The sequence below is a fragment of the Corvus hawaiiensis genome, chromosome 23 (assembly GCF_020740725.1).
Source record: "Corvus hawaiiensis isolate bCorHaw1 chromosome 23, bCorHaw1.pri.cur, whole genome shotgun sequence".
Classification (NCBI taxonomy): Eukaryota; Metazoa; Chordata; class Aves; order Passeriformes; family Corvidae; genus Corvus; species Corvus hawaiiensis.
In genome coordinates this window covers 2,668,967-2,689,615 of record NC_063235.1, presented here as the reverse complement: position 1 = coordinate 2,689,615, position 20,649 = coordinate 2,668,967, and the positions used below count along the sequence as shown (strand labels likewise).

The following is a 20,649-nucleotide window of genomic DNA, read 5'->3' as shown; positions in this document are numbered from 1 at the left end:
AGGCCACTTGAACGACACTGTGGACAAGCTCCCTAAGTGAAATGCGGGCCAAAATTCAGCATCATTTAGACAACCGAGTGACAGTCTTGCTGCCAAGTTTTTGCAGGAGCACTGTGACCCAAGGGCTCACTACTAGCATGATGTTGTGAAACAGGAGGTAGGAAGAGAATCAGTGCTTCAAAAGGGACCTGGCTGAAGGCAAGCCCTGCCACAGGCAGCATGAAGCCATATGGTGGGAAGGCTAGATTGTAGCTTGCAGCAGAAGCTGGTACAAAGCAGAAATCACCAGCCCTATGCTGGTGCTGCTGGAAGGGAGGCAGAGAAACCATGTTTAATTCTCTTATTCAAGTCCCTGAGGAACCAAGACCTTCATTCTGTGTTCTGTGATCTTTTCTGTAATTTACTTGGTTTGTCCTTCATCCTTTCGCCTTAATTTGGTCTTTTTGTTTTCAAGCCTTGAAACAGATATGTTTGTGCAGTTAGAGCTGTGTGACACTCTCCCTGTACCCTGAGCCCCTCAGGCCAGAAGAGCACCATAGACAAAGGCGTCCAGAAAGCACAGGGTGCAGGCAGGATGGACAGCATTAAAAAGGTATCAGGGGAAAGGAGTGAAAACTTCAGAGATATCCAAACCTTTGCCTTTAGTGAAAAAAAAAAAGAAGAAAACAAAAGAAAACAAAAGAAAAAGGTCTGCAGAGATAATCCCATGACTTCTGAAACTATGCACTCTTCAGACTGGTGACTGTCTCCCAGCTTTAATTGCTGGAGGACAGGAAAGGATTCCTGAGGGAGTGAGGGCATGTCATATGGGCACTCTCATACAAAATCTAATGACATATAGCTCCAGGAAACCTTCTAGGGTGCTCTTTGTTCTTGGGTTCAGCCACTGCTGGCAGACTGCTGGATCCTTTTAAAAGCAGTCTTGTCTTGCTGTGTAAATGTCAAACAGAAAGGCTCCTCCAAATTCTACCAGCTGGTAGACAATGCAAAGTGATGTGGACCAAGGAGCATAAGGCCTAACTTTAAACATTTGCTCTTTAAGCCATAGCTCAATGGCTGACCAAAACCTGGTATGGGTCACTACTATCCAGGGAGACCTGTATCACCAACAACCATGATAGAAAAGATTATTCTAAAATAACACACTATGACTTCTGAGGAAGAATTGGCTGTTCGTCTGTCTCATTTAGAAGATGACAGTGTTGTAGATTATGCAATGTCCTGTGTTACTCTGGAAGAGTTTTCTCCAATCTCCACAAATGGTTCTTTGAGTGACAAGATCCTGCAGGATCCTGGCGTTGTATCTCTAAATTCATGTAGTCACACAGATCCTCTGCTGCAGGCCCAATATGGGACCGTATATCCCATTTTTCTAGTAGGGTGGTTATACTAACCTTTTGTGATGCCACCATACTTCAGCTACCTCCAGAGAAAGACTGGACAGTAAAGTAGTGCAATACTGTCTGTCCCACAGTGCTAGCAACTGTGAGTGGCCTGAATGCAGGCAGCCCAGAATGGAGTCTGGAGCTCCAAGCTGTATACTGCTATAACAGCAAACTGAACAGTACCAGGGACTGGTCTTGGGTGTAAGAATTCAGTTGTCTACACTGGTTAATGGTTCAGGCTTTCCCCTGTGGGCTGTGGCCTGTGTCAGCTCACGTGTCCCCAGGCAATGCACCAGCACAGCTCAGGAGTGAGCACGGGCTAGAACCTCCACTGCCAGTGGGCAGTCTGCACATACTTTGGAAGCAGACTGTGTGGACATGGCCATGCAGTGGTACCATCAAAATCTCTTAAGTTTGACAGAGCTATATCAGTGCAGTTTTGGGAGGGTAGAGGAGCCATGTCCCAAACAGGGCAGCCTTAAATGCCCTCAGTGAGAGAGAGAACTGCAGTTCTATAACCACACAACTGCTCTGTCTGACTCTGCAGCACGTCCTGGGGCATCACTTATGGTCCATCCTCAGCAGAAGCACCAGCAACTGGGAGAAGCTGCAAAGCTGTGCTACAAATGCAAAGGAGAGGCTGAAAGCTGTGGTGGACATGCGCTGTGGTGGAGTGTGTTGGGATGGCCACAGCAGTGGATGGTGGAGATGAACTGGAGCAGGCTGAGAGATGGAAGGGCGGTCAGAAGGATGATGGGGTAACTTTCAAAGCAATGCATGGCTCATATTCAGTAGACATCACAGTTCTGACATAAAATGCCCAGAGACTAAAATGTTGTATGAAATTTGGGCTGCACCACTTGGTGTGCTGTCTTCAGCACACCAAGTCTGAGACTTCATCCAAGACCTCCATGTGCCAGCTTCCCACCTGCCAAATCAGGGAAATAATCCCAGAGGCAGAGAAGCACATGTTAGAAGGGACCTGCTCTGCAGCCCCAGCAGATGGTCCTGACAGTATGATTCCTTGACTGCAGTTTGCTTGACCGGTACTGAAAGAATTCCAGAGATAGTGATGCCACATCCACCCCAACAACCTTAATTACTAAGAAAGTTTTCCTTGGTGTGTCACTTCATTCTCCCCTCTTTAACTTCCCTATCTTGTCACCAAGGAGTGAACCTTCTGGCTATTTTATGAGGTCCTAGTCATTCCACACTGGTACTAACTATATTCTCCTGTTTCAGTTTATGCATGCAAAAAAATTAAATGACAGAAATACAAGATCAATAATTTTCATACTATTTATTTTGTGGTATTTCTGCACTGGCTTTTCTATTCATGATAAAATGTGTAATAATTCAAATAAATTGTCTTCTTTCTACAATTCACCAAAAGCATAGCTTCAAATGCAACATTTGTGAAATATCCACATAACTTGTATCTGTGCTATGCCTCTCTGCCGTGCTGCTGATTATAGTCAGGCTGTGTCACACATCTTCTGAAAAAGTTACAGGTTTTATCAGCTTCACATGGGTAAGATACATGCCATAGAAAATATAAGTATCAGATCCTGCTCTCCAGAAACTTTCTCAGCCTACATAAATGGTTAATATACAGCAGAAATACTAAGGTCTTGTAAATACACACACGACTTCCTCCCATTAGGCTACAAAGCATGGTAGAACTGGATAATGTGTCACCTCATCACACAAGACCAGCTCCCTGGTTCACACACCTTCCCTTGCTGCAAAGCTTATTTCATGGGTTGTTGATCTTATATACAGACATGATCACTGCAGAGACCATGGACAAGTTCTGCTATGGCATGTACAGTCCCAAACAGAAAGTATCAAATTGGCAAGAAATTCCCAGTTACATGCACAGAACAGGGTAGCAGCAGAGATGACAATTACCACTCCTTTCCTTAGGAGTAAAAGCATGGAAAGTTTCAGGTAGGCTGTGAGAGTGCACAAGGGTCAGTTACACAAGAGGAAAGTCTCAAGATGAACACTTTTTGAAAAGTATTAGTTTTTGGAAAGCCTGTTTAAATTCTTCATTAAAAGCTGTATAAATGACTGGATTGATTAACGAATTTAGGTAACCCAACCAGGTAAAAAAGTCCAGTAGGATGGGATGAAACCAACAGGCATCTTGGCAGATTGGTAGGACTAGGGATGTAACAAAAAAAGGCAGCCAGCAGAAAATGAAAGCTCCCAGAATAATGCCTAAAGTTTTGGTAGCTTTCCTTTCTCTTGCAGCAGAAATTCTTTTCCTTTCCAGCACACTATCTGCAAGTTTTATTTTAACATGACTGATAAATATTGGGGATCCACCTGAATGGGAATGCCCTTCATGGAGGCTAGCATTAATGGAGCAGAGGGAAGACCCTGCAGAACCAGTAATCAGGTGTGCAGTAGTAAAACGTTTCCCATATAATGAGGGTGGCTTCAGAATCCTGGATCGAGCTGCTACATAAATTCTACCATACAATATCAGGAGGAGCACGGTTGGGATGTAGAAAGCTCCACAAGTAGAATAAATTGTGTAGGAAATTTGATCGGTGTTTACAGTACACTTCGCAATTTCTTCATGAGCTTTCACCTGCCTCCAGAAAAACGGTGGCACAGAGATACTAATAGATATCATCCAGACCACGGCAATCATGAGGGCTGCTCGGCCAGCAGTCCGGCGTTTGGTGTATTCCAAAGCGTCTGTGATAGCCCAGTATCTGTCCAGTGCAATAACACAGAGGTGTAGGATGGAGGCTGTGCAGCACGTGATGTCTGATGACAACCAGATATCACACAGCAATTGGCCAAAGGCCCACGTATGGGTGACTGTGTAAGCAATGCTGACAGGCATTACGAGGACAGACACTAAAAGATCAGTCACTGCCAAAGAGCCAATGAGGTAATTCGCAGGTGTGTGGAGCTTTCTAGTCAGAAAAATTGTAATAACAACAAAAACATTTGCAAGGATTGTTGCCAAAGTTATAACAGACAGAAGGATTGACAGTGAAATCTTCAGCCCTAAGAGTGTCCTTTCATCCCAAGACAGAGGTGTTTCAGTGAAATTCAATGATTTATTTGCTGAGCTCTGGAGAGAGAACTGTGCTGAATGGTTGTACTGAGTCATCCTCTGCTCTGATTTCACTTTCCAGTGTAATCTTTCTGGAACAATGAAGAAAGGTGCTCACTTTTCTTCATAAAATAGAATTTTTCATACTTCGGTCCAGCACTGAAGAAATATGAACTTGTTGAAAACTTCAGCTGACACAGTAGATGAGGTAGTCTCCTAAGCAGGATTTTCCATCACATCACATCACATCACATCACATCACATCACATCACATCAATTACATCATTGTTAAAGCAAAATGTCATCCAGACATGAGTCTGGTGTACAGCAATGAAAACAGTACAACAGTACAATGAAAACAGAAAAGAGTGATGGGAATTTAGGTGCTTTTCATCTTGAAGAAAACTAAATCACTCTTCATTATCTTTTTTTCACACCTCCTTCCTGACCTAATCTTCTGCAAAGCTGAATAAATCAATACTGAAGGAATTGGAATAACAGATGGAAAAGAAACATCTCGGCATGCAGTTGATGCCCCTTTGCTTGGGATAAAGCTACCCTCAAGAGTATTTTCCTTTTCTCCCTAATTGCTGACTGTCATGTTCTTGGTATTTACAAGGGACACTTTATTCGTAGAGTACCTAAGACACAAAACAGTACTTCTGGATTCCTTCTGTAAACATAATTTCTGCCAGATTTGCAAATCAAGACTTCTTCAAGTACAGATCTCCATTTTCATTTATTTCTCCAGACTATTCAGGTTTTCCCTTCAACAATTAGTCTTCAAATGCTTAAGTCAGGTGTTGGGTACCAGACCCCAATGCACTAGTGCACATTATAGCACAGCATGCAATCTACAGGCTTTCTGTGTTTTTCCTTGGGTTCACCAGGACTGGATTTCCTGAAGTCTTCACAAACCTGAAGGAAACATCCTAAGACAGATTTCCTTCAGGCCTTTCACTCACTTTCACCCATGAGTACCAGAATCTCACTTACATTATGCCAGCCCAACCCTTCTTGAAAGAGATCCTGAATGTGGGTCATGAATGGCTTTGAAGTGTGCTATGAGGGCTACAAGGAGAAACACTGAACTTCTCCAAGAAGATAATCACCAGGCCAGCCTCCTCCCAACCATTGAAGAGAAGCGCCTCTCTCAGTCATCGCTGGTACCAATTCATGCCATCCAACACAGAATGGAGAGTAACTTGGTTAGGAATCTGTGGAGCAAGAGGAGCATATATTCTACATGAAACATTAGCACTCTGAAGTCAAACAGCCTCTCTTAAGCTCCTAAATCCTAATACAAGAATCAACACTTTTCAGTTTGGTGTGTTTGATTTTTTTACACACAATCACCTTCTGTGAGTCACATTTTCAGACATGCTTTGTCTTTTGAGGTGTACTTTTCCAATAAGGGGACATAGAAAAGTCCTGTATTTCACACTAGACTATTAGTTTCTTGATTTTTTTTTTATCTCCAGGAAGGGAAAATCCTTTCCTAATGGCCATTTTGTGATACTGAGCAAAGGTTCAATTTATAAGAATTTTTTAACATAAAACTGTTTATAGTGACCAAAGTCCATCAAATCCAGTCACCACTCTCTGGCAATGGTCCATACATTCAGCTCAACCCTTTTGCCTTTTTCTGATGCTTTCCCAACACCGATACCTTTTTTTGGAGAGAGAGACCAGAACCCCAAACAGTTGTTGATATGGATACACCATAGATTTATACTCCAGCATAATGGTGTTTTCTGTTCCCAGTTTATTTCCTAATGATTTCTGAGAAGTACTTTGCTTTTTGAATCATTGCACAGCACCGATCTTACATTTCCACAAAGGAGTTCCAATTAATGTAATTCCAAATACCTGGAGTGGTAATATCAGCTTTTTTCCCCTGTCTGCTCAGTTGTGAGTATTGTATTCCTTCCACCACTTTTTAACTAAGGCTCTTTGCAACTCTGCACAGTCAGTCCTTGTCTTTAATACTCCAAAGAGCTTTGTTCCATCATCAGATGTCATCACCACACTATTTGTGGGCTGTCCAAATCACTCAAAGTCTCTTGAGAGTCTAAGTAATTGTATAAGTTGGACTTCACTCACTCCATATACTCATCAGCTTTTCTTAATTAACTTAACAGATTGGTGAAGCATAACTTACTTTACTGAAGTCTGAACTTTGACTGTTACCCAAATCACCATATTTACTATGTGTACAGTAATACATAGTTGTAATTTCTGCCAACTGGCTATAGGTACAGATGTCAGGTTATGGCTCAGCAATTGCCCAGATCTCTTTGGGAAGTAGCAATGTAGTGGTTGTCTTGCAGTTGGCAGGTACAAAGGGGGTTGAAGTAGAGGCTGACCCCAGCTGCTGCTACCATTGCGCTTCAAGTTGCATCGAACTCTCTAGCTGAGCACTGTCTGATAGTAAAATTTTTTTGTTGTTCCCTTTGGTCAGAAATAAAGGTTCCACTTGTAAATATCCCCCAATTTCCCTTTAGTGAATAGGGATGCTGAAGTTAATCTCGTTTCTCTGTAAGGAATTTCCTTTATCTTTTTCTTTCCATACCTTTACCATCCCTTTAACTCTCTGACACACTAACAGCTCATTTCAGAGCTCTCACTTTTAGAGTCTAAGAAATCTCTTACCTGAATGCTGGGCTGATCACACATCCCACACAGGAGAAAATCTAAACCAAAACCACCAGACAGACTTATTAGCACTATTAAAGACAATGACTGGATTACCTAAAAACCAAAGCCAGATCCAACCTTGATTTCAGTTACTGAAAAAAGGGATATCAAGCCTTTCCCATATATTGTATCAGCTTTTTCTCTCTGTTACAACAATTCTAGCAATGTGAACTAACATGAACTGCACCTCACCCACCCACCTGTACATGAACAAGCCTATTAGTAGTTCTATTGCTTCCACCAGCTTGCAGTCACTGTAGGGAAAAAATAAACTGATGTGAAACATGGTATTTGCAGTCTGGAGTTCAAATAAATTATAAATCTTCAAAATATCAGCAAACAAGCAACCCAACAATGGGAGAAAGTTGTACTGAAACCAAACATATATTGAGTTACTGAATTAATTTTTATAAATAAATGATATTTTCCTCTAATGTGATCGCCAAAGGAAAAGAACCAGTGTTTTACACAAATGTTCCAAGTCAGGTATTTGTCATGTACTCAGGAAGAGTTACCATCTGGACAAAATTAACATATTCCAAATCATTTAGTATTTCAATGAAGTTGCCTTTTACTCAACAAAAGAATGATGAATAGAGGTAAATTGTTTTCCTGTTAAAAAGAAATTAAGTTTGTGTAAGCTACAGATACTGAAGAAAAATAACATTAAATGACAAGCAGTGATTAAATTAAGTCAAGTACGAGGTCATACACATAACTGCCTATTAAGAAAAGCAGAACACAAATGCACAGACATGATATATCCTGAAGCACCAGAGACCAGGACTAGGAAGTGGCCATCCAGCATGTTTTCTGAAAGCAAAGGGACATGCTGCCTGGGCAGGATGCACATGGTCTCTGGAGAATGAGGAGCACTGGGCAGAACCTGGTTGTTGAGGAATACACTTAATGCCAGTAGCTCAGGGCTCAGCTGCAGTGCCAGCTGCAGGTTGAGCTCTTGTAGATGATAGCTCCTTCAAGACATTTGAGACTCTGCCATGGGAAACCTGGTGTTGAGCTGGTGAGGAAACCAGGTCTGACTGTGTGAGTGTGGGAGTGTAGCTGCGAAGCACCCAGTGGTGCAAGAGTGACTGCCAGAGTGGCTCCTGGATGGTCAGATAGGGAAGCTTCCTTAATACCGGTGATGTTATCACCTCGAGATAAAATAGCATAATTGCCTCCTGTGTGTGCCACGCGCGGCTGGGTCACTGCACGTGGCAGCAGTGCCGCCTGCAGGCAGCTGTGTGCGCAGCTTCGGAGGCATCGGCCCACGACAGCCCTCCGGCCCCGCCAGGCGGGGCATGGCAGGTTTGTCACCCACACTTCACAGGACTGCAATCCTCTCAGGTGCCTTGGCTGCATCAGCACTGTGCTTGGTCCATCTTTCCTTGGGCTTCACCGGGTGCTCTTGGCCATGGACTGTGGGTATTTTTTCACTTCAAAGTGCCTGAAATAAATTGAAGGTGATGTCACAGCCAACCAGAGGGAGGTTTTCACAGCACAGCAGGAGTGACATACAATGCCAAGCCAGAGCAAGCCACAGTGTTGTGTTGGGCGCTTGCAGGCAAGACTTGATAAAGAGCAGTCAGGAACAGCACAGAGCAAAGGAGGGCACACCTGTCCTTGGTTTATCCATGCTACTGTCCCCAATAGTTTATCCAGACTACTGTCCCTGTGGATTGTCCTACTACACTACTGCACCAAATCGTGTGCCAGTTGCTCAGTCAAGGGAAGATGGGGCAGATATAGATCCATGCAGTGAGGATGAGAAACCAAGGCACAGAGTGACCCTAGGCTGAAGATATGTGACAGTGATGATACAACCACAGCAAGCAGCACTTCATCACAGGAAAGAGCATTTCAATGGAGAGACAATTCCAGACATTGCAGTGCTATTTAACTTAGCAGAAAGCTTAGCTCAGGGTCTGGAATGTGAAGCAAAGTCATGTGCAATGTGAGAAGAGAACACACTTTAGCTGTTGGTGATAGCACTGGCACTGCTTCACAGTTCAGGGTCCTCACTTAAAACCAGGTACTTCTTAGGAAAAAGTGCTTTGTGTTCCAGCTCCGCAGTTAGTGAGCAAGGACAAGGTGGCAGGGGAGGGTCTCTATGAGAAAAAACTGAGCACCAGGTGTGCCAAGGCAGGTACGTTGACAGGCAGGAGAAGGCTGGGTGGCACCAGGAGCTCCTTAGGATCAAGTCATCATATGGGCTCTGGGCACAGAGCTGCAGAGATTGCCCAGATTACCAGAGGTGCTCAGTCCCAAGGGCAAACAAAGTCCCAACACATTTCTGTCCCTTCTGGAGCACAGCAATTACTGGAGAGTGGGGCAATTCCTGCAGACCATAATTTCATGGTGCAGCTGACACACTTTCTAAGGATGCTGGACTGCAAGGAGAAGGCTTCGATGCACCCCTGCAGAGCTGGGCTGGAGCGGGACAAGTAATATGTACAAAAATAGGTATGTTGAAATAAAAATACAGAATTTACTCTTTCACTAAATAGAACAGAAAATAAAAAGGAAAATTACTTAAAATGTCCTTTAATAAGTTGCACATTTCCTTTAAGTTCACACTGAAGTTAGAGGAATTTGGGAATTAATTTTCTTCTCTTGAAGCTGGAGAATTGTGAAGGGATGGCTGAGAACAGAGCTAAAGTTCAGCAAACTACTGAAAATTCATTTTGTACCTGATTCTCACTTTTCATTTAAATGTAGAATCCACAGAATAGACCAAGTCTATTCTGTCATGCTGAAGCTGCTTCCAGTGAGATCCAACAGCAGGTGGCCAGAAGGCCCCCCGCAGGACAGGAGGTGGCACTCTGGCCAAGAGGAACCCCTCTGAAGGCCCATTTTAGAGCAGAACTCAAAAGAGGGAGCAAGTTTTGAATAAGTTCTTGCATATTTAGGACAATTGACTCAAGCATGCATCATAGAGTAGGTATGGAGTCCAACTTGAAGACAAAAGCCCTGTTCAAACCACATGAAATACATTTAGAATTAGCTCTAGGAATCTGCCCATCCAGAGATCATAACCAAAACAAAATGCAGCTCCTGGGAGAAAACCAGGCAACACTATAGCGTATTGCACTGAAAAATCAAAGGTATAGTCTATGTAAATTCTGTTTGCACCAGAATTTCTGGTCAAGCCTGGCAGCAGCTGGGCCCTTTAGGGCTGAGCATCTCTCTTCACTGCCAGGGAGGGGAGCTGGTAGAGTTCATATTTCTGGAAAAGTATACCTGACACTGCAAGTGTTCAGCACGGCTCATGCAGCATGGCTAGATGTCTAGTCTGCTAGGATCATTGTGACTATTTCCAAGTAAATCAGGCATGCCTATTTTGTTCATTTGATATAGAGAACAACATTGTATATGAGAAACTGTATGCAAAACATTTCTCATTTTAAATAAGCAATTGTAGTAATTGGCAAGCAAATATTAGCAATGTTTAATGCCTTTGCTCTCTTCTCCCCACCTTCTATTTTTGCTCAGCTTTTAAGAAATTATTGGTACTTTTCCTCTCTTACCTTTATTTATACACTGCCAACATGTATTAACGATCCAACCCATTGTTAATGACCAGGTTACAATTGCTGTTACACCTTATAACTAAATATTACTTATCAAAAAGAAAGTCTGGGATTTAATGAGCAGTGATTCTGGCAAATATTACATTGCAAAAACAGACTCTACAGTATGTTACCAGTAAGTTCTTTGGAGGGAGCAGGGGCTGGAGCACTTAGCTCTCAGCCATAAAGTCTCTGATGACAGACGTCCACCATGCAAAATCTCCAATTAACTTTTTCCTTCTCATGTTTTGTCTCCCATTATTATTCAGTGGAATTTTAAGGGCCAAAGAAATACAGTGGGGCGCGAGATTGCAGCGCCAACTGTGTCCAAGAGCCTGCAAGGTGGGATCTGGGAACAAGCAGAATGACACTGACTGTGATCTGGCTGAGCTAAGTGATATAGAAACTTTGATCGGGCACATCTGAGTGGCTGTTCATCTCAGACTCCATTTCCCCTCTGTTCTAGAAGCTGTTTAGTGGTGCCCATTTCTTTCCAGTTTCTGAAAAGGACATCTGGAGTGACCCGAGCATGTAAAAGCCTAACTTGAGCCTATCAGCCTTGCCTGAAGTCTGAAAGCAGTGGTGGACAGCAGGAGAGCTTGAGCAGGGACAGGAGATCAGCTGGGGTCTCCCAAGTACCTGCCCTGAAGTACTAGAAAGAATGGAGAATCTCTGTTACAAACTCCCACAGAGTATCCCTAGACTGTTTTCAGGCTTGGAGACTTTTCCAAGTGTTTAATGATGTTTTAATACCTTTATTCTTAAGTTAGCATTCATCCAATGGAGCAATGGGAATAAGGCTCATACTGAGTGCTCTGGAAAAGGACAGTGCATTCAGAGTCCTTAGTGCTAAAACCTTGGAATTTTTAAAATCAGCTGGAATCTATAATGATAAATGCTAGAAATACCTGCAAAGAAGAAAAAGTTCTTGCAAAGTCTCATCCAAATCATCCTTGCTTGGTTCCACACTTCACTGTGCTCTGTGGCTCTTCTATTGATGCTTTACTGAATTCAGTTTCAGTATGCACAGCCACTCCCATGAGATTTTATCCATGAGCACAGTGGCCCACTAAGGTTTGTTCAGGGCTATCCATATGCACCAAGTTTCACTTTTATGCTTCGGCCATTATTCCTTGCCTGACCTTTTTGTCCAGTCCCGAAGTCAAGAATTACATTTTTTCCAGAAAGGATCTTACAGGGTTGCATGCAGAGGGATTTGAAAGGCATTAGTTGACGTGCTAATGCTTGCACTTACATAAACAGGTATGCCTTAAAAATACAAGCTGTGATCATAGATCATAATTGGTCTGCCTAACTACAGACACTAAATTAAGAGTGTACCAAATTGCCAGCAGTGAGGATGAGAGAGCTTCAGAAGGCTTCTCCTGCAGCACTTCCTCACCCAGTAAATAAATGAACTTTTGCAGAAACATGATTTACACTTCTTGGAAGAAGCATCCTGCATCCTCTTATCCTCTGTCCTGAAGACAATTCAGGAAAAAATTGGGAACAACTTCTGCCTGAATGGCTTCCAGCTGCAGGTGGTGTGTGAAGGAACATACAGGAATTTTACCTAGACACAAGCAGGATGAAACATATTCTACCATGCAATTCTACAATTCTACTAGCAATTTTACTGTGATAGGAACGAGGAGGCCCAGTAGTTGGTACTTTCAGTAATGGTTTGGGTGATGAAGTAGATGGTGTGTTCCATCCAGTGGAATGACACTGCTGGGGTTCCAGCCCAGAACACTAGGGAAGAGGATTAAGGTTAAAGTTGAGTTTAAGAACAAGTGCAAGGTATGTATTTCAGGTAGAAATGAGCAGTTCCCCTGTTGTGTGATGGAGAGTAACCAGCTCAGCAACAGCTCTGCACAGTGTAAGACCACTGTGCACTGTCAGCAGAACCAGTGACATTGTACCAGGGCAAAATAGCAAACACCTTGGCAAGTGTGTAACTAGGAATAAGGCCTTGAATAGATCTTGTTCTGTTCATTTTGGACAAAGCCAAATGGCAGCCTTGCATTCAGCTTTGGGCACTGTTCCCAAGAAGATACAGACCACATAGAAAGAAATCAGAAGCAAGCAGCACGAATCATCAGGAAAGAAAATGTATGGGAATAAACTGCATGGGAATAGGGATGTCTGGGCTGAAAGAACACAGCTGAGGGAGATGTTCAACAGTCTTTCTATGCATGAAAGCCTGCAGAACAGGAAGGAATAGTCTGTTCCCTGTGGCTGTGACTAATAATACTGAAAGGAGAGGGACTTAACTACAGCAAGAAAGACTGAGCCATTAGGAAAATTTTGGAGATAGTAAGAGTAGTGAAAAAAAGTATTGCTTAGGGACACTGTGACATTTCCATCTCAGAAAGTCACAAGGACAGGTCAAATGATCTTTTTGGAGTGTGATTTCCTATAACCAGTGAAGCACCAGGAAAGTAAAGGGAATGAGAGAAGCCTACCCCATGTAAAATGGTGAAAACCAGAACTTTTTGACTGCAATATGGTGTAAACATAGCCAATTCAAAATGAACAAAAAACCAAGACAGTGAAAGTTTTGCAGAACATCACAGTTCAGGTCTCGAACTAGCTCAAGACTCAGCATTGTGGTGCTGTGGTGTTCCACGTGGGATGAGGAACACTGAGAATTTTTACTGCTTTCAAGAAGAGAGTGGTGAGGAATGACACGGTTGCTTACAACAACTGTCAGTGGATGTCATTGGGACACCAGAGGCCCCAGCCTCCACCATGTCAGAGCATGAACACAAGGAATGAACTCGCCATGACTGTGGCAGGTAAGATCACTGCACCAGAATGTTCTCTTGACAGACTAGGGCATCAGTCCCACAAGCATTTTCCACATGCCTCTGGCTTTGTAAGCATTGCTCCCTAACAGTTCTCTACCCTCCTCTCTTGCTACACTCTGATCTTTGGTACACTCCTCTGCCTTCAGCTTCACCTTCTAGGATGCAGACACAGGGTTCCCTGACATACAATGCTTGTTCCTTTAGTCCCTGAACGTTTGTAAGGCACTATGAAGTAGCACTCCCCTATATGACTCTTCAGCTCTAGCAGCCTCGGCAAAGAAGCTGAACAGTTGTTGCTCTGACCACAGTCTCTACAGCCATGATGCTGGTTATTTTTTTCTGTGTTTTAGAATAAACTCCCCTAGCCATCCCAATTTCATGGAGCTCAGAGGCAGTAAAATACCTAAATTCCTTCTGCACAATGCATCTGTGCTCATATAGGGTCAGTAATGGGCAGGCTGGGAGCAGGCAGGAAGGAACATCTTGGCTGAGTTCGGCACTGCTGCTCTGGGGATCACAGAGGGTGGATTATGGCTTGTGTGCACACCAAGGGATGTCTTCCTTTACATGTATCTCTGAGTGCATCACCAAGAGACAGAAAGGAATCTTTACTCAAAAGACAGAGGAAAAACCAGTCAATTTTCATGCTGACTTTTGATATCTGGATGGTTTTCTTCAGAGCTCTATGTAGGACAGTTCTATCCAGGCAAATGGCTGCAACTGCACTGCCCTGCTGTGTACATGCCAGAAGTGTTACTTGTCACTAAGTTTTGTTCTGCATTTAGGTGAGGACAGGACACTACCATCATGCTTACTCTGTGTTAAGACACCAAAAGTAGCCAGGCCCTTCACATCTTCCTGCATTTTGACATGTCTCAACTCAAGAAATACATTTCCCAGATTTCTAAGTAAGCTGCAAACCAGCAGTGTTCACACCACGAGTTTGATTTTTTAAAAAATTTCCTTATTCTCTGCCATTTACTTACACATGCTTGCACTGCATGTGCTTGATTCCCAGCCCATCAGAAGTGTGATACATCAGAAGAAAATGAATGAGTGAGAATGCTACTCTGAGATCATCCAGATCTGGGGGTAAATGTGAAAACCAGAAAATGTTACAAGGCACATGGAAAACAATAAATTGTTTGATATTTGCTAATTTTAATACTTGAGAAGTATGTATGATGTATATCCTAAATCCTTTGTTATGATGCTGCCTTAACTTTAAAGACAATATGAAAAGCAAAAGCAAATTTGCCTTGAGAAACCTCACAGATCCCAGCCATTGCTTTCTGGAATAATCTGTTTAACACTCTATTGGCAGCAGTCCCTGCAAGGAGGAAGTTACAATTACTGGCAGAGTAATCCCACCTCTCTAAAGTCAGTTGTCCACTCAATTTTGCAAAGGAAGTTTCTTTTTCTGGGGTTTACATCAGGCTCTCAACTGGGAAAGGGACCATCCCTCTGGGGAAGCATTATTCTCCTTGAAGTCCATGTTCAAGTTTCATGCCTTGCTGCCTGCAGTATACTGGAAATACCTGACTGCAATGCTGGCAGTCCTTGTTCTTGGCTGGGTCCTGCTCTTTGCTGCAGGACCAAAGCTCATCCCAAAAGTGGCTCACATTCATCGTTGATGCAACAGGTGACAGGTGGTCCACTGGCTCCACGTGAGAAAATAGGGCATTTTGTCCTGAAAAGCCTGGTTTGCATCCAAGCAGGTACATACGCATGGACAGGTGAGGATTCCAAGGGTACAATATTACAGTGGCAACTCCTGTCTTTGCGCTAGCACCTAATTGGAGGTCACCTTTGGCCACCATCATACCTGAAGCAGGAGTGAAGAAAAAACCAGGCAGCTGTGTCACTCGTGGAATACAAACCAGGAAAGTGGGGGATAATAATGGGACAACACTAAAAGTAACTAAAAGCTTTCGCCAGGGCAATCCACATAAAATTACACTTCTAAAGTGGTCACTTCATTTACATGATAGTACCCTGTACCTGGGGTAAGAGACATGCAATAAGCATTTAAAGCTCTAAATCGCCTGTGATCTTCCCTCCCAGATACACGGCATAAAGGGTCATTACAGACTGCCCAGAGAGGTTGTGGCTCGAAACATTCAAGGTCAGGTTGGACGGGGCTCTGACCAACCTGATTTGGTTGAAGATGCATCTCGTGGCTGGGGGAATGGACTAGGTGACCTCTAAAGGTCCCTTCCCACCCAAACCATTCAGTAATCCTGTGTCGCCCGTGTCCGGCGCTGCGGGGGTCCCCGCTCTCCGCGGCTCCGCAGGGCGATGCCGCCGAGGGAGCTCTGTCCGCCCCATCCACCGGCGCCCGCAGAGCCGGGGCGATGCCCCCGCAGGCCCCGGCCTCCAGCTCCCGACCCCCGCCTCCCGTTCCCCCTCCTCCGCCGGTGGGTCCCTGGGCTTCCTCCGGGGCCGCCGTGGCGAAGCCCCCAGCACTCTGTCCCCGAGAACCAACTTCAGCCGGGGACCCCGCGGGCGCCCCCTGCCCGGCCCGGCCAAGCGCCAGCGGGAGCCCGCCCCGTCGGCATCGCCCCGGCATCGCCCCGGCCGCCAGCACTCACCCGCTATCCCCGCCGTCCCACTCTCGCCCGGCTACGGCAGCGTCCGCCCTAAATACCGGCGGCCCCGGCCGGGCTCGTCGCGCCCGCGCTGCGCGTCCTGCTCCTCCGCGTCCCGCTCCTCCGCTCTCCTCCCCTCCCCTCCCCTCCCCTCTGCTCCTCTGCTCCGCTCCACCGCTCCTCCGCATCGCGGGGGCCCAGCCGTTCGTCAGTGTGGCGGCAGCGGCTCGCTCGGTGTTGGGGTGCTCGGTGCTCTGCCCGCCCGTGGGTCAGGGCAACAAGGGTCCCCGCGCCGCCAGCACCGCCGACCCCAGCCCCCCGCGGCCGCCTGCGCGGACAGTCCCGGCTCGGGGGTGGGCGCTGGGCCAGCGCTGCCCGATGTGTGGGGGGGAGGGGTGGCATCCCCCTCCGGGGAGTTCCCTGCACGGGACCCCACTGCGCCAGCCTGGGCCTTGTCCCCGGTGCCGTGGAACGTGGCTATGGCAGACTGCGGGGTCGGAGACCCTCGGGTGGTTCCACTTGATTCGAGGATCAACAACTCTCAGGATAACGGTGATGACCAGAGTGGCGGTAGAGGCCCCGCCGATGGCCAAGGATAGAGGACGGTTCAGAGCTCCCCTGGATGGGCTTGACTCAACTGCTGCTTCAGCTTTGCTCCGACCTGGGGCTTGCACCCCCTCGCAGCACAGCCTCCTGCATCCAAACCTAAAAGACCCAGTGTTAATTCCAGCATTTTTAAGCTATGCAGGTAGTGGGTTTTAACAGTTTTAGTCACTAATGAGAACTTAATGTTATTTTTTTCTTTTTTTCGGAGAAGCAGTAACTATGTTCACACTAGACAAAACTTTAACATAAAAGTAATTCAGATTCCAAGGTCTTGAAACAGCAATGCTTAAGCCACAGCCCCTTTGCAGCATAATTTGGCCTTAAATAGATTGTAAATTAGCCATTGCCAGCTGTCTCCATTTTCCTCTGGCAGCTAATGTACATATTAGATTAGTTTCAAAATACAGATAATCTCATTATTTTTGCACACTTAATACTGTTGATAGCCAGGCTCTGCCCTCTCCACCACAGTGTCTCAGTAAATGGTTTTTGACCCTGAACTCAAGTCTGCTGTAGCTGCCCTCAACTCAGTCTCAAAAAAGGCATGTTCTTTCCAAATATCTTAGAGGGTTTTGTCCCGACTTCAACAACTCAAATAGTTGGCTGCTGCCAGAACAGCAGCATTTTATCTATTCTCCACTGCAATGTAGGATTTAGAACACGGTTTTGAACCCGAAGAGGTTGAGTAGGGTGTAAATCATAAAGCTAAAGCCTCACTTGAGACTGAGAGGAAAATAGGAGCTTTTTAAACTGCAGCCACAGGGTGTGAATCTTATACAAGAAATAATAATTCCTTGCAGCATCACTTCGCTTCCAGGCTGGGAGAGGACACATGGTAAATCTTTTGAGCCTCCAGAATTTCCCACTGAGACAAGGGTAGCTACAACAGGTTTTCTCTGAAAGTCTGAAGATGCCTCTCCAAACAATGTGGGTGTTGTTTCGTGGGTGGGAATGTATTTGATATGATACAATGTGAAAGGAAAGACGTTGGCTCTTTTATATCTCCAATTGAGGAATAAATTTCTACCCTTGGGGTAGAGATACTCCATGGAACCTTGCAGAGCTTTGCAATAGAGTTCAGGCTGGTCTAGGGTCTGTGGCCACTCCAAGACAGCTGCTGCTACCCTGCAGTCCCTCGTCAGGGGAAGGGAGTTTGCGTGCCACAGGCAGGGAATAGATTCTTCCTAGAACAGAAAAAAATTAGTAAAGTTGCTGTAATGTTGTTGTTCTCCCATGCCAGGGCTTCACAGATGTCTTTTTTTTTCAGAAACAGTGATTCCATGCAGAAAAAGGAAGTGTCTGGTGGCTTTCCCTAGGCTGACTGGGAAAATCAGAGAAAAATTTGGGGTGCAGACTGGTCTTCAGATATTAAAAAAAAAAAAAAAAATTCTTCTCCCTCTGACTTTGATCCTCCAGATACTCTCTAATAAGAGCTATAGCTCATTTCTCTCATGCTTTATAAGGTCAAAATCAGTATTGTAGTTAATATCCTGTGTTGAATGTCCTGCTTAGAAAAATAATGCAACTACTCTTTTTTGAGATACAGTATCTTCATTTTTGATGGGGACGGTGCACAGACAGAATTCGTGCACAGGCCCAGAGCTGGTACAGATGTGCACCAGTAAGACAGGCAGATCTACAGATAAAGGAGTCTTTGAAACAAGTCTACTCTTTGGCCTAACTCCAGGGGAAAAAAACCCCATAGATGCATTGGCATGGTTGGCACAGTTACGCAGTATGTTGGTGATGTTCAGTCTATAGATCCCTGTATTGGAGATGTTGAAGCTGTACATCAGTGGAGCTCAGGCACATTTGCATCCACTTGGTGCTCTCTGAGGCAGGGTCCTGGGTGAAGGTCTGGATTTCATACACAGCTTTTAGTAGATTTCTTCCTTTAATCCACTTATTTAACTTTCACAAGGCTGATTTCATTTTTCCTTTTTCAATTGAGCCCATCTCAGCAGTCCTACCTCTAATTTTGTTTCCTATCATGTTTGACTCTCAGAATTTCTCACTGCTGTTGCTCACAGCTTAAACATTTCCCCAGCAGCCTGAGCCAAAGTTACGATGCAGCTGAGCCTTGGGTCCCCAGGCTGGGGAGTGGTGGAGTAAGGGTTACAGGCACGTACAGACCTCATTCCTCAGAATCCTGAGTGAATGCCTTGCCATATCGACCAGACTGTTGATTGCTCTAAGGTGGTGAAGTGCATCTCCTGGGTGTCTGATTTCACAGGGCTCAGGTTTTTATTCCCTTGCTGCAGAAGAAAGGCTGAAAACTTATTATTTTCACAGTGTGGGAAACAGTTTCCTTCCTTGGTGTAGCTGGAAGGCCATCAAAGACAGAATTGATGCTTGCCTTCTTAAGGGTATTTGCTATCCCAGTTGTCCCAAAGTGAGCCCACAATCTGTGGTCTGAGCCCTCCTCTGGTCTGATCTAGTTCAATATCAAATACATTGGGGTGATGTTGCTTCCCCTACTGTGACTCCCCAGGGAAGTAGGATGATGATTAACTTTTCCAGAAATGCTGGAGGAGTGTTTTTACTTGTTTGAGCTGGCAGGAGAGGTGACAGTCAGTAATGAAGGCTTCTGTAGGACTGTGCATAGGCACAAACTAATTGGTTCTGGTAAAAGACTGCTGTGTTACACTGAAAACCAGCACCACCCGCACAAGTAGAGACAAAACCTCTGAGACTAGAATTATTTTGCTGCCCTGGTTGTAGCTTTTCCAAGAGCTGGAAAGTATCCCAGTCTCACTGTCCAGCATATGGGAGGGACAGTGGACTGAGCAATTCCAGTGAATTCAGCATGAAAACCATCACCTGAATAAATCCTCCTCAGAAGATGGGAAATGACATTAAAATGGCTGCACCTTGATGATGTTCAAGTAAAAATAGCTCCTTCCTCATCAGCAGCATCGCTCCCTGTGAATGCACCACAGTCAGATCTATTGCTTACATGAACAGAGATACTGCTTTTTCTCTTTGTAGATCTTGCCAAGCCCAGACTGGAGAAGGGAAGAGGAGGCTGATGTCATCCTGAGTACTATAGTGAATACCTCAAAACTGCTTTTGCTCACTGTTAAACTGTGGTGAGAACACTAATACAAAAGACCTTCCTAGTTTTCAGTCTAATTTTGCCCGCTGCCAATTTATATCTATTTCTATTTATCCAGCAGGACCTTCCTTGAAGTTTACCCTCATGATTAACCAACCAGCTCTTTTTTGAGGCAACAAAATGTACTGGCTTCTTGTCATAGAAATTTACTTTGGCTGAGGAAGACAGATGCATCATGTGAGGTCCCTTCTTTTGGTTCAGGAATTCTCTTTGCTTTTTGATATTTGATGTCACCTTACTTTTACTTTATCATCAAAAACTTAATTAAAGACCAGACATTCCAAAAAAGAAGGAAACTCACAGTACTTTTTTCCCCACATGAGTCATTTTCCTCTGAATTCCACGTTTTTGTCACATTCCAAACCTCACACTTAGACACTGACATATGGAGAATTCTTCAGGCACTGCTTCCCTACAGAAGGTGTGTTTTGGCTTTAAAGCTTTATTCTCAGTCTTGCAAAGGATCAGGACCAAAAGCCTAGTCAATTCTTCCTTCTTTCGAGGCTCCTCTCTTTACTTTCTCTCTATCAAATACAAAAATGCTCAGAAATTGGTACATAATCAAAATACAAAACCTCTGTTATAACTGCTGAGGTAACTTGTAGCAGAGCCTCAAAGTGCTTGGCAGTTGCTTTCCCCAGAGTTCCTTGAGTCTGTTTTAACCATCTGATTATGCATGATTATGCACGATTATTTATGCACAATATGGCTGAGAAAGGCAGCCAGCTCCCAAGAAGTTGTGTGTGCTCACTGAACTCCACGAGGTCTTATTTACACATTTAAAAAAAAAAATTGTTATACAC

At 44.5% G+C, this 20,649-nt stretch overlaps 1 protein-coding gene across 19 annotated transcripts; it reads right to left on the bottom strand.

The window, feature by feature from the left end:
• Window positions 1-2,670: 2,670 nt before the first annotated feature.
• HTR1D (5-hydroxytryptamine receptor 1D) lies at window positions 2,671-16,243 on the bottom strand. Of its 19 annotated transcripts, none has more exons than XM_048327271.1 (5): window positions 16,129-16,243; window positions 14,909-15,362; window positions 7,359-9,588; window positions 7,114-7,154; window positions 2,671-5,678 (listed from the first exon to the last, which is right to left on the bottom strand). In XM_048327271.1, exon 5 carries the CDS (start codon window positions 4,516-4,518, stop codon window positions 3,382-3,384), a length of 1,137 nt encoding a protein of 378 aa, XP_048183228.1. In that variant the 5' UTR covers window positions 4,519-5,678; window positions 7,114-7,154; window positions 7,359-9,588; window positions 14,909-15,362; window positions 16,129-16,243; the 3' UTR covers window positions 2,671-3,381. The 19 variants fall into 19 exon arrangements, with proteins under 19 accessions (XP_048183228.1, XP_048183229.1, XP_048183234.1 ...); XM_048327272.1 differs by having other exon boundaries at window positions 2,671-7,154; window positions 7,359-7,412; window positions 7,914-9,588; XM_048327277.1 differs by lacking the exon at window positions 7,114-7,154 and having other exon boundaries at window positions 7,359-7,412; window positions 7,914-9,588.
• Window positions 16,244-20,649: the final 4,406 nt, after the last annotated feature.